Source organism: Centropristis striata, chromosome 6, assembly GCF_030273125.1.
Source record: "Centropristis striata isolate RG_2023a ecotype Rhode Island chromosome 6, C.striata_1.0, whole genome shotgun sequence".
Taxonomy (NCBI): Eukaryota; Metazoa; Chordata; class Actinopteri; order Perciformes; family Serranidae; genus Centropristis; species Centropristis striata.
In genome coordinates this window covers 14,909,325-14,925,962 of record NC_081522.1, presented here as the reverse complement: position 1 = coordinate 14,925,962, position 16,638 = coordinate 14,909,325, and the positions used below count along the sequence as shown (strand labels likewise).

The 16,638-nt window shown below is 41.7% G+C and overlaps 1 protein-coding gene across 1 annotated transcript in view; it reads right to left on the bottom strand.

The window, feature by feature from the left end:
* The window catches only part of pclob (piccolo presynaptic cytomatrix protein b), a 58,214-nt gene that overhangs the window by 9,081 nt on the left and 32,495 nt on the right, over window positions 1-16,638 (bottom strand). The window contains exons 14-29 of the mRNA XM_059334850.1: window positions 14,894-16,461; window positions 14,440-14,705; window positions 13,221-14,049; window positions 12,079-13,123; window positions 7,684-7,772; window positions 7,494-7,569; window positions 7,277-7,402; window positions 5,344-5,452; window positions 5,054-5,121; window positions 4,712-4,953; window positions 3,784-3,831; window positions 3,558-3,688; window positions 2,605-2,631; window positions 2,073-2,166; window positions 1,064-1,135; window positions 343-640 (exon numbers count right to left, since the gene is read on the bottom strand). Of these exons, the coding sequence (XP_059190833.1) occupies window positions 343-640; window positions 1,064-1,135; window positions 2,073-2,166; window positions 2,605-2,631; window positions 3,558-3,688; window positions 3,784-3,831; window positions 4,712-4,953; window positions 5,054-5,121; window positions 5,344-5,452; window positions 7,277-7,402; window positions 7,494-7,569; window positions 7,684-7,772; window positions 12,079-13,123; window positions 13,221-14,049; window positions 14,440-14,705; window positions 14,894-16,461 (5,088 nt within the window). The remainder of the gene's footprint in view (window positions 1-342; window positions 641-1,063; window positions 1,136-2,072; window positions 2,167-2,604; window positions 2,632-3,557; window positions 3,689-3,783; window positions 3,832-4,711; window positions 4,954-5,053; window positions 5,122-5,343; window positions 5,453-7,276; window positions 7,403-7,493; window positions 7,570-7,683; window positions 7,773-12,078; window positions 13,124-13,220; window positions 14,050-14,439; window positions 14,706-14,893; window positions 16,462-16,638) is intronic.

The following is a 16,638-nucleotide window of genomic DNA, read 5'->3' as shown; positions in this document are numbered from 1 at the left end:
TGACGAGAAAAAAAATTTGTAGATGAATCCACACTGTTAACAATATTTATTGTTTTCTGCCACACAGCAGCCATTATTGTGCTATGTAGCAGTTAACAGGCACATACAGTGTAATTACAGCTGTCAAGAAAGTATTAGCATTTTTGTTTCCATGGTAACAGCTCTATCTCTCTCATCTCCATCTCTATGACAACTGACTGTCCAGTTGTTGTCCCAATGGACAGCTGTTAAGCATAATCAGTGTTATGATGTGTCATATAGAATAAACTGATTCATGGAAATTGAGGATGTGTATGAGTAATCCCAGGCTAAAAAAGAATAACTATAGTAGTCTTATTTTACCTTTGCCTGGGTCAGGGAAGATTCCATGGCTTCGGCTTTTGATTACAGAGTTTTTGGGTGAACCATCACTCCCGTCCGGTCCCAGACCGTGTCCCATACCTTGCCCAGGCCCCATCCCAGGACCTGACATATGGCCTAGGCTGTGTCCCTGACCATAACCATGACCTGACCCAGACCCCGGTGGGCCTTGAGCAGCATGGTGGGCTTTGCTGTGCTCAATGCTCTCACTCTGCTCCTTCAGTGGCAGCCAGCGAGGAGTGTTGTCCAGCTGTGTGGTGTTCGACAAGTCAATCAACACCTAAGACACAATACATACACACACAGATTACATTTGAGTGAGTAAATAAATTCAGGACACTAAAGTCCAACAGGTAGAAAAAGACTCATTGATACAAGGGAGCAAAGAGAGGAACCTGTGTGAAGGTAAATAACAGTACAGTGTGTGAAAACAGTCTATTTTTTAAAGAATTGTAATGCATATTGCATTTAGCACAAGATGAATAGAACTGCTCACTATACAGATTCACAGGCATGAAGCAAAGCTTGATTTGCAGTTTGTGAGAGGAAGGATATAAAGCTAATATTATTAGGTTGTTTTAAAAAAAGCCAGACTATCAAAAAAATAAAATAAAATACAACAGCAGAAACCCTTTGTGTGGGGTAAACACTAAATGCATTTGACATTTTCAGACATTTTTATTCACATTCCAAAAGCACTCACTTCTCCAAGGAAGTCATTGGAGGAGGATCTGTCATAGTCCCACACTGTCACCTCCAGCGTCTTTTTCTTTAACTTGATAGAAAGAGTGAAGAAGAGAAGACAAGGGCACATATTTTGACAAGGGATATTGTGTGCATATGTAAGTGTGAGGAAGAGAAATGTGTATGTGTGCCTGTTTTTGTGTGCACGTGGGTGGAGTAATTGTGCAAGAAAGCATGCACATCGTATGTGGATTGATGAATGTATGCATTGCAGCTACAATAGGAAGAACATTTACTGTAATAAAGAAGCAAGGACTTACATTAGATTAGGCTTGACCTGGTGCATGTACATGCATGTGTGCATAAACTTGTAAATGTGTACGTGTATATAGGAATGTGTGGGAGGAGATGGAAACATATCTCAAGAGGGGAGTGGGCGAAAGAGTGATGCAGCAGCATATACAAGGCCGGCAGGCTCCGGCCGGCAATGAGACGTGATTAACAGAAGGCACCCTCAGAGGAGCCAATGAAGCCCTCTCTATTCTCTGACCACTAAAGCTGCCGCATCCCCACTCATCCCTCACTGTTCTAATTACAGTATGGGTGGTGTCTCAGTCACAAACAACACATGCTCCGAGCAAACACAGACATCCAAGAATAAACACACGCACACCTATATACACAGTTAACACTTGCACGGTGACAGACAAGCACACAGGCACATGATTACCAAGTTTTTATCACTTTTTTTGTGATAATGACACACAGTTAGGCTGTCTGTGTCAAGACTGCATGAGAGCAGAAATGATGGTTGTTAACTGGAGACTTGGGAATGCTGATAAGAGGTTGCGCAGGGATACAGAGAACAGCCCCGGGGACGAGGCATGAGGACAGAATCCTAATCAGAGTATAAGACATCCACTTCAACCAAAGTGGCCCACTGCAAATACAGTAATTGCACAAGCAAGACAGAGTGCAAGTTTGTGTGTCTCTCTATGTGTGTGTGTGTGTGTGTGTGTGTGTGGTACCTGCTCCAAATGAATGTTCTTGTAGATGACAGTCTGGTTCCATTCTGGGTTCATGGTCTTCTGGGCATACTTGGTCCTTCTCTTGTTATCAGCACTGATAAGTCATGATATTCAGAATAATTGGTTGTCAGTAATAAATTAAAATATATCTCTCTGGCCTGACCACATGGCAAACATTCACCAAACTGTGATATACTCAATAAATGTGGACTGAATAGATGCTTGAAAAAATAGTCAATATCCTGCTGTGGAGACACCAGAAACAAATTCAAACGCAAATGTTCTTTAAATTATCTAAGATGCTTTTACGAAATCACAAAGTACATCAGAGATAGAAGCTGAGGAGAGTTAAAAGTGTGAGGCATGGAGAGAAAACGCAATGACAGGAGTGTTCTTAAACACCATGAAATAGAGCAGATAATTGGACGAACAACAAAGGCCACAACAAAAGGATGGAAAACCACTTTGGAGACATAATTTACTGAAAGAAAAACAGAACACCAACAAAAAGCAAAGATCAGCACCACACTACCTTGCATTCTGGACAACCATGACTTGGCTGAGGCAGTCCAGAAGAGGAAGAGGAGGGCAGATATCACAAACAAGAAAAGCAAAAACACAAAAAACAGTCAGAGAAGCCCAGAGAGCTCAAAGAAAAGGCAGTAAAGGATAGAGAGCTGAGGCAATCAATATTCTCTGCAGGGTGTATCACTGTTTTTGTGCCCAAGCAATGCATGTGACACAAGACCAAAATGATTGCAACTCATGGGTGAATGACTAATTTACTATTCTGAACTGCTGTTGTTATACCGTGGCTGCGCACTCCACTGCAAATGTCTGACAAATACATTTCAAAATACTCTTCAAATGAAACGGCAGAGGAACAAAAGTGCTCTCCTACAGAGATCTCGTTTCTAACCTATACAGCGTGTCGTAGAGAGGGCTTATAATCTCATGAACAGGTCTGATGGGGTCATTATCTAAGAGCAGATACTGTTACAGAGCAGATAAAGGCTGGATCGATCCTCTCTCTTGCTATTCACAGGCTCTTGGGAAGATGGTGGATCAGGCAAGAGAAGGAAGCCTGGGGCATAATACTTTGGGACAATAAAAAAAATTCTAAGTTCAGTAAAAAGTGGGTCGAGCAGAATTCAGCATAAGAGTATTTTTGCACACATGTATGCTGTCTATGACCAGATAATTGAACATTTTATGATGTTGCATTATGGATAAGGATCTCCTCTCCAAGCTTTATATAAATGCTAAAACACCCATCCATTGATTCATGGAGATTGAATGACTGCCTCATATCATCATGTCCAGTCTCATTCTCTCATACAAACTCAGGTAGTTAGTCAATTCCGTACAGGACAGTCAATATAAAGTCAGAAAGAAATAGGGGAGAGAAAACAAGACAGACACAGAAGCAGAAAGGCAGACACAGACCAGACATTTGTAAAACCCTAAAACACACTCAGAGCTCACCCTCTCCCAGGTAAGAGGTAGACCTTGACAAAAGGGTCAGAGTAGCCGTCGTTGTCCCTAGGGGCCAGGTTTCTGGCCTGCAGGACATGGACGATCAGATTTCCCAGGTTCCTGTCGTAGTTGATCTGGAGCTGAGGGTTTGAGAGTGGAGTGGAGGCTGTGTGAGAAGGACCAAACCACAGCTGAAACAGTTCTCTAGTACTTTTTTTTAATAGTGTTTTTATACCTGAATTTCTCCAGTGATGGGATGAGGCATCCTCATTAACTCTGTTGCCTACAAAAAAGTCAAGGAAAGCATACAGTGGTTACAAAATTATTGTTTCATTACCTGAACCACAAAGAAAAGTTCATACCAGACTGCACCATTAAACTGGGGTTACGTTGCAGGTTAGGTGCTCTGACTTCACTCTTGGAATATATATTGTCAGCTCACAGATGCATGGGTTGTCCTTGTAGAAAAGATGCCGAGTAAAGATTTCTCACAGGATCTATGAGCCCCAGGAGAGATTTGACTGTCTGAGCTGGGTAATTGACTGGAAAAGTCCTCCAGTGAAGTTTGAGAAGGTTAATCAATTATTTGAGGTGCTAAGACATTAATGAAAATTGGCTCTTTCAGTTTTGGCAATTCCTAAAGTACAAATATTTCTATTGTTTGTTTCATAGCCTCTGTAAGGTATTCATCATCAACTATTATCACAGAATGCATTCTCTTTTTTCCTGTTTGCATTCTTTTAAGAATCAAGCATTTAAACTGTTGCTTATAATAAAGCACTGATGCATATATTAGCCATACCCAGGGTCATGAACTCCACACCATGTTCTTGTTCCATTATAATTGGCCTGTCACTCTCTGATGAACACAGTCACACCATTTGACCTTCACATGCAAACTCTGCTTTGTAGTGTTATGTCCTGTATGATTTAATAAAGATGAAGGCACGTGATGGATCACACAGGGTTCTACAGACTGTGGCTAAAAACTGATCCATAGAATTATTCAATCAGAGTAGAATTATATTTTACACAATGTATCACCCTCTGACATATGAACCAGTCGTTTAGCATCTGTCATCACATTGTAAACTGAACTGTTCACAGCTGAGTGTATCTGACACGAGGCTGCAGAAAGCATGCTAACAAGACAAATCCACAACCTTGTGTCGTTGTTTCTTGCTTATGGCAGGGGATGCAGGCTGGCCGGGGCTTGGCACACCACTGGAGGCAGCCGATCCAGTACCAGAGTGGAGGAGGGCAGAGCGCTCCAATGCAGAGAGGACCCCCAGACCCCCTGGCCCGAGCCCTGTTCCAGCCATACCAGGAGCCAGCTGCTGGGACACCTTCTGCAATTCTGCAGCCAACTGGTTAGGATCCACACCAGGGGAGCGCTGCCCACCTACTGAGACAAATAGGTACAGTATTTCACCTTGGATCTATGTGAAATAGGTACACAGATACATGCATGCATGCAAGACGTATCAGCAAATCCTTGTACATACCAGCCTTAAGCTGGACATGGTGCTCCAGGGCTTGTGGGTGCTCAGGGTCAGACAGCATATTAAGGTCGCTGTTTGGATCCATACAGGACATTTATAATGCAATATCAACCAGTGTATTTTAGCAGTAATCAGTCACAGAGTGATATTTGTCAGATGAAGGGGTGTGGAATGAAGAGAAGGGAAAGGAGGGAGGAGAGAAGGTGTACATTGGTGCAGAGTTACCATACTGCGACTAAACATGTTGGAGTTTCAGTGGGACAGAGGGGTAAATGCTGACAGATGCAACTCACAGTCTCACACAGAGCTCCGCCTCTGCACATGGCTGGGCCATGATGCACTGCACTTCTTCATAAGTCTTCCCAGTCAGAGGGACTCCGTTCCACTCCAACACCTGCATTCCTGTGGTGTGATAAAGGTAAGCAGGCAGATCAGAGACAATGGGGGTTATCAATTCCCACACAATATGTTATAGCCTGTCGGCAATTTCATTCCACCCCCTCTCTGTATAAGAAACATGATCCAGTCTGAGTAGTACAGCGTACTTGCTCACACTGCAGAAGTAATGCTTCAATTTGTAGTGCACCCAGTGGGAAACTTTAATAATTTCATTTTCAATTTGGAGTTTTGCTTCACTTTGTCTTTGGATTATTAGAACATCAGACACACAGCACAGCAAATTGAATCAAGAGTTTTGCGTACCCAAACTAAGAGCAACAGATGTAGAAAAAGTGAGATAAAACAATACATCTCCAATAGTAAAATCATAATTCAAAAAAGTTGGGATGCTGTGTTGAATGTAAATAAGAAAATGAATTAATTGAATTCAGAATTCAAATTTATATTTACCAAAAAACAAAAGTTCATCAGTTTGCACAGTTTTTATTGAATATATGTCCAAAAGCGATCAGCAAATGACCACATTCTTTTTTATTTACATTTAGGACAACTTCCCTACTTTTAAAAAAAATAAGTTTTGCATTAAAATGTGTCTATTAATGATAATATATATGCTAATATAGAAAAATCAGTATACAGCAAACTCAAACTTCCAACCCAAGGCCAGAGCTGTATATGAGGCCTCACTTACACATATGAAATCTGGTCTTCAGAATAGACTTCTGCTTACGAAGCACCTCACCCGCTGCTGTGACAATGTAAGCTTGTTAATATTGCCATATCCATCTGCATGAGCCAGTGCTCATTTCGATTATTCCCTCTGCTCTCTCCATATAATTCACCGTATCCTCCCCCACCTTATTTCTCTCTGCACTCGAAGGCATGTTCCGCTGCCATCCTCTTTCAGTGAAACATAAACATCACATTTGCATAGTTACAATTCAGCATAGGCTAGGAAGTAAACATTGCCAGCCTGACCACTATTCATATTTCTTTATTACAACTAATAATGCCATGAAAAGGGAATTTTCTCATTATTTTCAGGAGAAAATACATGAGCTGATATGTCCTTTACCCTCTCCCTTGTGCCATAGCAAAGTCATAACAGTCCCTATGGTGGAGTTCCCTTTAAAAAGAAAAACTAGAACCAATCAAAATGGGGGATTTTCTATTGATGTTCAAGCGCCCCTCTGTCCAAACAATAAACATCAGAAAATTGATCATTTCAAAATCCTACTAACTTAATGCACAAATTGAGTAGGGATTTCTGAATGTTCATAAAGCTAATTATTGTGTATGTGTGTTTGTCTATGGCTGTGCTTGTATATTTGTGAGTTTCTAAATATAGCCTAATGACTAAGACTGCCCAGTGCTGTGGAGGGTGAGTTGACAGGCTTTTTCTGTGTTTGGATGTGATGTGTCGGGGAATGAGACATGACAGACCACAACACAGAAGGCTGCAGCAGCCTCTCACATCTCCATCTGGAATTCAGTGATTTGGGCAGGGATTTTTACTGAAGGCTTATACACTGTCCTAAAAATAATAACAGTTTAACGCTGAGGCCTAAGAAAATACATTTTGTACAGCAAAGTCAAATGAATGCCTCCTATACCCTCATTTACACAGCAGGTTCTGTTGTAAAACAATGGAAATATATGACATTATTCTTATTTTTCCAAACTTCATATTGTAATTTTCATTTTTTCTATTCCAAGGATGAATGTTTTACTCCCCAATTAAAAAAGAATTCGAATTATACCAGAACAAACCATTTGGGGCAAATAAACACTGATTCAGCCCCCCTCCTATTTTCATTCTCCTCTTACCTTCTATAACTTTCCCTGTTTGTTCTGCCACACCACCAGGGATAACCTTGGCAATGTAAGCTCCAATCTCTCCTCTGCTCCCCGGAATCTCCTTCCCACCTACCACGCGGATCCCAAGTCCGTTCCCTGAGAGAAAAATAAACATGCAAATCCTAATTAGCAAAATGATTGCGTGCCTAATCGCTGCATGTATGCGTGCTCTGTGTTCGCCTTGTACCTGACACACTGGTGTCCTTCAAGTCCCTCTTCAGCTTGATGCGAGAATGAGGGAAGGCATATGGGACTAGTTTCATCTGAGAAAGATTTTAAAGAATTTATAGCATACAGAACATAGGTTTAGTCACAGAAAACATGTCAGGTTTGACTGAAAATTTAAGTAAGGGAACAGCATTATATGAAGTCATTACCTGTCTCCTGTCTGACATGTTTCCGCTCTGCGGATGCCCTTCTCTTGGCTTATCAAACCAATCTGTGTCCTCTCTCCTCAGGTGGTAGGCTAGACAGGGAGAGATAGTGGTTTACAGCCATGTACATGCAAACATACACATACTGTATCCCTGATAGCTTGATTAATCTCTGCTTTAAACTTGGTAACTTTGGCAAAGATCAATCTTGCAATCAAGCTTTGGAAACGGCTTCTAGTATGCATCACAAAGTTTGTCACACATCCATCCCTGTTTGTATAAATGCAGGAAGATCTCTGATCTGTCCTGACTGGATAGGAGAAAGCAAAGACATATAAACTCTGGTTCACCCTATCCATGCCGACTGTGAATTCAAATGATCACGGCAAGCACTGAATGAAGGATGAATGCATTTCAAGAGCATTTAAAGTTGTGCATGCTTTGATACCATGCAGTGCTCCCCGCCTCTGTGTGAGGGCTCTTTTTTTGTCCACATTTTCATAGCTGCTGTAAATGAAACATTGTTGTTGAAAAAGGATGTTTTAAATTATGCATTATAATTCATAATTTCAGACAAAACACTGTGGGTTGGAGCTGTCCCATTGTGTGCTTTTATTTCTATCATGATAAATTAGTTAGTAGAAATAATTTGAGGGGTAAAGGGGGAGAAATATCTACACGGTATCTAAGTCCTTACCTTCCACTGTAGTTTGTGTGAGGATCATAAACCATACAACGATGAAGTGATACTGTTCTATGTTAATGTATTTATGATGTACTGCCATTTCTGTGTTCTGTGAACCCCCCTCATCACACAGACAAGCATGATATGTAACATCTAAAAGATATCGGATGTCCTGTGATACATTTAGCATTATTATTGCAAGCTCAAGAAATATCTAAAGCCATTATAACCAGCCATGGTAAGCTGGTGGAGAATTTTTTTACGTTAGAAATGTGAGTCATCACTTTGGTGTTTAGTGCAATAGGTTCTGCACAGGTCTGCAAAATGTCTCTTTGTATTATCAGTAATCTAATTCCACCAAGGAGATGCACCATTAATGATGAAGAGAAATGGCCTGATGACTATATACACTGAGGGTAAATGTTGCCTGTTGGTTTAGAGAGCACTTATCAGATCTTATAAGAATATAAGAAGAGTTTCTGATCTAGAATCAGTAAACAGTGGCAACATCCACCTTCAGAATTCTATAGAAAAATTGGATAAAATGCCTTAACATATATGCACTGCCATAGCAATTCAAACATGTTTTTGTGGTAAGACTTATGCATGATCAAACAATATACACGTGATATTTTTTTGCATGAACATGAATATTGAAAAATGGGTCTGATATGCTGACAAAAGCACTGTGATGTGCAGTCATTCCAGAATGATTTATAACTGAAGTCACTTTATTATGACACATAAAAAAAATCTATTGCCATTAAGATGGGGTTCATGATCTGACATGTCAGCTACGAGAGATCTACTAAATGATATGCTATTTCTACTGAGATGCGGGTCATTCCAGAATGAGTCTGGTATGTTTACAAAATCAACCAGAGAACCATGATGTGCGGCATGGAGGCATACAGTCTCTATGTAACTACATGAAATTGTGATGCTGTCTCACCTTCTATATTCCAGTTTGGGCCTCCAGCTGGGGTACAAAGTTATGTTTTTTTCAGAAATGCGTTCAACACATTCAGTATTCTAACAAACTACAGGAACTGTGCGAATTTGTATTGTGACTATACTACAACACATGCACTGAAATCAGTAGTCAATGGAAGATGCATGCTTGAAAGTACTGCAAGTCTGACGTTACTAGTCTGTCAGACAGGTTACAGTTTTAAGCAGTATCATAAAAAAAACATAAAATACATTTTGGGGAAAAAGTGTGCTAACAATTCATATAAGATTGAGCCATAGCAGTACCATGAATGTAAAGGTCTTTAACTAGTACTTTAAGATACTCTACCGTGTCTGATACTTTCATGAAAGATTCTGGCATCATCTCTGTTCAAAGCCAGCATGGACTCACTTAGTGCTGTAATCAAGGCAGATGGACACTTTTATGTGGGGTCAGGACAAATATCACCTTCTTATTAAGAATTTAACCATACTTAACCTTTATAAATGGTATAGAAAGAAGGCTATGGTTTCTTAACATATTACTGTTATACAGTGTGATACTTGTCTGATCAATTTTGATCGCAATAAACCTTAAAATGAATCCTAATCAGACAAGTGTTTTTGCAAAACTCATTGTGGTCTTTTATATTGTATTCTTTGCAGTGTCTGAGTTAACTTGTTTATACTAAATGCATACCACACTGCAGCTAATTAAATCTTAAGAATAACCTTTCAAGTGGTATACTGACATCTACAGAAAATGATTTTCCTAACCCTAATGGAACACTACCAATCCCACACTTACAAAGATGAAGATAGTACATGTCAATATTTTCTGTCAATCACTAGGGGACTTGGACATCTCACATTGCAATGCGACATCCACAGCAACAACCGACGAGCAGAAAACATTCACTTTATTAAAATGGAAATGGAAAACATATTGCACAACATGCAAGGATGCAAAATCAGATACAGATAGAAAAATAAAGACGTACAGAAACAAAGTTACATACAAGACAAATGAGACACAATAATATGGTGCTAAATGTAATTAGTAACAGTAACTGCACCTAAGACCTTGAGAGAAAGCCATTACATTGCAGTATGGATTGAGATGTACAAAAACTCCTGCAAATTGGATTGCTTAAATTGGTAGATGTGTGTCACTGACTTGCCGGGAGTTAGATAGGAGTACCTAGATAAAGTGAATGCCTCAACTGCACCTGCAGAACCCTTTAAACTTACTGCTGCAAGTTGTTTTCCAAAATAGCTGAAGGGGTGTCTAAGAAAAGTAAATATACTTTTTTTCTGAGGCAATGACCTACTTTTCACAAAGACACTATTTTGGTCTACAGATTGGTGGGAAAGGGCTGGATAAAATCCCTAGACACTCCTTGTCATACCTTCATGTAAAAGTCTGTTACTACAGGTTCCAGATGGTCTAGTCTGTACAGCATTTCAAACACTCTAAATGCCACCAACCAAACATTTTAAAACCTGTGTATTCTCCTCTCCCTCTCTCTCTCTCTCTCTCTCTCTCTCTCTCTCTCTGTGTATATATTAGGCACTTATGGCACATATGAGAAAATGCTTAAATATTACATTGTTGTATTTAAAAATATTTTTTGTCATTGAAGAATGACTTACACATATGACATTTAGGGTATTTTAATAACAAAAAGCTGAATCGTAGTATGTAACTTCTACCCTTAAGTGTTTCATAGTATGCCATTTTAAAGACAGAGATACTCTGGCCTTATCAGTCATTTTCTGAATAACCACTCATGTCTGTAATAATATGCCACAACCCTTTTAAACATAAATATATATACAGGAGTGAATTCTCAATGACTGCTTTATATCTAGCATGCATCCATTGAATATGCCCATTGCAGATACTTAGTACAGGGTGACGGTCAACTAGGTATTGCTTAGAATAATATGAATACATGTTGGGCTACCACTAAGAATAAGGCAGCCCTAATGAGGACATTAGGGTTGATTAACAAACCAGTAGATTTTGTGCATAGTATTTATGTTACCACTGACTTTTAGGAGTAAAGATGATCATTCAAAGGTGCCGTAAACAACATTAAGAGCATATCTATGGTTCAGAGTTTAACCTGGGATTGCCTACATATGGCTGTTATTCCCAACTGGTCAAGGCCTGGACCATTTGGCATAATTTTTTGAAGCCGTGGGCAGCCCTACATGACGAATAGGCACTAACATGCACCCATGGCCCGACTTGCTACCACAAAAAAGAACAGAGAAGCTCATATTACAACACACACTGAGGGAACATAACTTAATTCTCTGGTTAGGACACTGTAACTCAACCATATTTTAACATAGAAACTACTTGCTGCTATATTAATGTTCTGAATGAGGTTTACAGCACCTTTAACTGTGAAGAAATAAAGCTATTGTGAAATAAAAAGCCAAAGCATGCAAATGATATAACAGGACAAACATGGATAGAACTGATTAGTGACATACATATGCTCAAGCCAAGAGTATTATGTATCGGTGAGTAATATAACAAAAAGAAAGGAAACGGCATGCAAACATCTAATGTGACATTTACCGTGACAGAGGGAAATATAGTAACGAACAACCAACAACAATTATCTGGAGCACTGATGATTGAAAAAGAACCAGTTAATGCAAAACTCAGTAAGACCACTCAGCATTAGCATGCATGACAAGCAGGTCCACACAATCGATCTGCTGCAACAGTCTCAGGCTCCATTTACCTTCGCTGTCAGACATGGCGCCTTGCAAGTCGTCCATGATGAATGCAATGTCTCGATCATAGCCTCGTGTCCGAGATTCCTCCCTCATATGTTGCTGTGCCTCTGGCAGGGAATGGCTGGACCCAAATTGGTCCCTGGAGTCAGCTGAGATGGGGGGGAGAGGTCCAGCTGAGGCTCTAGCCATACCCATAGGCTGTCCCACTGGGCTCAGAGGGCTCTCCTCCTCAGAGTTCTGAGCCACAATGGGGATACGGCCCCTACTTTGGCTAATGGGTAGACTAGTGGGCTTTGCTCTAGCCACCCCAGGAGCAAATGCTGCATCCAGAACCTCTCCTTCTGTTTTAAGTCTGAGTGAGGAGCTAGATAGGTCCCGTTTGATAGATAGATCCAAGCCATAGACAGAAGAAGGACGGGAGGAGGGGCGTGATGAAGGTCGGGAACGGGTGCCACTTGGGTAGGTGCCATCATCCTGGGCAGTGGCCCTGATATTGGATCCAAGTCCAAGGGACTGCCCAAGAGAACCAGCTAAGTTGGCCCCCAGGGAGGAACCTAAATATTTTTGCTGCTCAGACAAGTTCTTTCTTAACCCAAATGTAATCTCATCCTGAAGCAACCTAGCTGTAGCAGCCAGATTGGTCACAGAGGATGCTCCAGATCCCATATAGCTGCCATAGTCAGGCTCCAGGTCCCTACTTTCCTGTATTGGAGAAAACTTTGTGATGGCCTTTGGGTCTATTAGAGCCTTTTTGTTCTTCATCTGTTTCTGGTAAAGCACAGCTGCTGGGAGTTGCTTTGCAGCCTGTTTTTCAAGGGTAAGCCTGCCAATACTATATTTCTCTCCTTTAGGGAAGTGGCGAAAACTTCCATCACTAGGTAGATATTGGGGAAGTCCAAGTCCTGTTAAGTGTTCTAGTCCCTCGGTTCCTCGCCTGAACTCCTGCTTGATCTGCTGCTTCAGTAGTTTCAGCTCATATGGCTCCTCCATAGTGTCATCTTCTCCTTTACCATAACCCTGAAGTCGAGATGAGCCTAAAAAATCTGCCACCTAAAAGGAAAAAATAAAATATTAGTATGTCAACAATAATATATTAGTATCTCAACAATAAATGAATTCAACTTATACAATAATAAATGCATTTTACCTCTGCTGTGCGCCTGACTTCTGCTGCCCTGAGTAGTCTGTCTGCCTTGGACAACTCTTTATCAGGCATGTTGAATCCAGAACCCAAGCCAGTGTTGCTCAACCCAGTTGAGGCCTTGGTGAGCTCCCCTATGTCTTCTATCAGCACGTAGTTCCTGGAATTGTGGTGGTCAATATCAGCATAGAAGGAATCAGCAGAAATGCTAGACATGGGACTAGAGGCCATGCTCCTCTCCCCTAACCCTAGTCTCAAATCCAAGTTGCCATACTTGCCCCCAAGGTGAGCAACCCCATAACCACTTTCTGTGGAGGTTGGCACAATGAGCAGAGGCTGGTTGTGTATCACTTCATAGTTGGTGGTGATCTTAGGCTCTAAATCAGACAGGGTGGTCTGTCGCTGTTTTCCCTGCTGCAGGAGTAGAGCATGTTGGTAGCTGCTAGACTGAGCCTGGGCATGGGAGAGGGATAGGGTTGGGTAAGGAGACACCTGTTGGTGGTAAAGGGACTGCTGCTGATATAAGTTCTGTTGGGTGTAGTGGCTGGTGGTTTGGGTCTGGGGAACATACTGGGCATAGTGAGAGTAGGGACTTGTTAGTGTGTTGTACTGGGAATCAGCTTCTGTCTGGGGGGGGATGAATTGGTCAAACTCAGACTGGGGAGCTGTCCTTGGTCTCTCTAGGCCATCACCCCTGGCCTCTCTGATGTTGCTAACCTCACTGTCTGACATGTAGTCTCTTTCCTCCGCCACCCCCTGAAGATAGGCCCTTTCTCGCTTCTCTCTCTCCTTCAGCAAGGCCTCCTTACGTCGGTTGATACCCATCTCCAGGTACCTAAAGTAAAAAAAGGGGTACATATTGTTTTACAATTTTAGCACTAATAATCTTGTTACCATAACAACCAAAGAGGCAAACAAATGTTCCGGGTTCACACACGTTAGTACCTTTTGTACGAGTGTGACATGTGTGAGTGTGGAGAGGTCCCACTGAGTGATGTCAAGGCAGCCTTTTAGCCCATAAACTATCAAGGTAAGAGGGGAATCATGCAGATTAATTAGGATTAATGATTGCATGAGAGGGACAATCGCAATGATATGTTGCAATGAATTTATGACATATTCAATGGTTACCACACCATGTGTTAATTAAGTAATGTCACAGGGTCTGAAAAAAGTGCAAGCCTATATATTACATTGTGTTGATTTTAAATCTGTGGTATTTTACCGTAGCTTGGCATCAATCTCCTTTTCCTCCTCATCTAGCTCAGCTTGTTTCTTGCGAAGTTTAGAAGATTCTCTCTCCACCAGATCAAGCTCCTTGTCGATATCCTGCAGGATCTTCGCCCGGGCCATTGTTGTACTGCGAGCAAGGCGGCGACGAGCAGAGTTGGTGCTGTAACCTGACCGTCCTGACAGAGAGTCATCCTCAGGAGGGGGATCTGGCAGTGTCCGCTTTACCTTCTTACCTGTACCAGAGGGAGAGCTTCGACTCTGGAATGATACAAATGATGAATCTTGCAATTAAAAACACAATTTAGTTGTAATTTACAGCATACTTCACTATCATTTTCCCATTTAAATCATCTTCTTCATTCATGTGAAACAATCACAAGCACAATATTTATCATTACCAATAATAATAAGACTTTTTAAAATGTATAGATTTTGCCATGACTTACAGAATAGCTGTCTGCATAGTATCCACCCATCCTGTCATCTGTGGCGAGACTAAGGGATTTAGGATCAGACAGAGACTTCTGACCAGCCTTTAATATCCGAGGGCCGGAAGAAAATCTGTTTGGGTCAGCAGTCAGCATTCTCTGCCCCCCAAGTGACTTTTCAGGGGACATGGGGGAGACTGAAGTGTAGAAGACTTTAGACTTTAAGGGGACATCTGCTGTTAGATGTGTGGTATAGCCCACCTCCATGGGTGTGTGCCTTCTGTCTGAGTCTGTCTGACAGCTCAGACTGCCACCTCTCTGAGAGTTCTCTGGAGCTGAGATATGCTTGATGATTTCCACTCTACTGTCCATCTGGACATTTGGTCGTTTGATAGTCCCAGAGTGGTCAGTCTGGACAGATATCTCCGCCACTGTTTGGATAGCAATGCTAGAAACCTTGGAGCCATGTTTTCCATCACTGCTATGTTTTCGAGAGCGTCTTCGAGCTTTTGTGGGAGCATCCCATTCATCTTGGTCCTCATCATCAGTCTGAGCTGAGCTATCAACATTTCTCTTACTCTTCTTTCTCCTTCCTACATGCTGCTTCTCTGCTGAGTCTTCATCATCTGTCTGCACCCCACTATCAATTATTTTTTTCCCTGCATCCTGATCAGCTTGCATCCTCTTCACTAGAGTAAACTGGTCCTGCCTTTCCTCTAACTGTGTCACAGTAGATTGTGTTGTAGACTCATCTTTGACAGGCCAGTACTGGCCACTGTCTCCCACCCCTGCATATTTAGCCTCTAGGAGGTTACCCGTGGAGCCAGTGCTGCCATAGTGCTCATCAAGCTGGCGCTGGAGTTGTAATTGTAGTTGCTGTATTTGCTGCAACTGCTCTTTCTGCTGGGCATATGTCTCTTGCTGGGCTACCATGTGAGCATGGTGCTCTTCCTCTTGCTGCATGAGAAGCTGCTGTTTCAAAGCCTGAAGCTCCTCAAGCTCCCTCTGGACCATAAGCTGCTCCTGTTCACGATAACGCTGAATCTCTTGTCTCTCCCACTCCAACTCCTCGGCAAGACAAAGCTGCTTAAGCTTCTCAAGCTCTAGAAACTCCCTTTCCATCTGATATTGGGCCATCTTGGTGTTGTCTAAGCCGGGGAATATTGGAGATGAGGCCAAGGCATCCAGAGAGGCAGCAATTGCTTCCAGGGTGGTGTCTGAGTACATGTCCGGGTAGCCCGTTATGATGTCAACCAAAGCTGTTGGTAGAAGCTCCTTAGGTAGTCCTGTGTCATAGGGAATTATCTGTCCAGGGTCTGTGCTGGGAATGAAGCCATATGGATGTGGCAATGACTGGTTCTGGACTGTTGATGTAGGTGTTAAGGTAGTGCTAAAGATGGAGCCTGGCTGAGTTGTAATTGCATATGTGGATGGAACTGGGGCAGCAACAGAGGAGTAAACTATTCCATCTGAGGTTCTTAGAACACCATTTACACCAAACCCAGCTGCAGGGACTTGGGTGAATGGAGCAGTAGTCATCCCAGGATAGCCTCCAGGAGCCTTGCTAGTGTAGTCTAGAGCTTTACCTGTCATAATGAGTCCAAAGATATAAATTTTACTTTAGGAAATAAATGTTTTATTTCAGAAACAAATATACTGTCCTGAATTTGAGTTGAAGGTCATGCAATTTGGATTATAAAAAAACTCCTTTCACATGCATATCTGCAGTCATTTTGGCTAGCAAGATGCAAAACCAAAATATT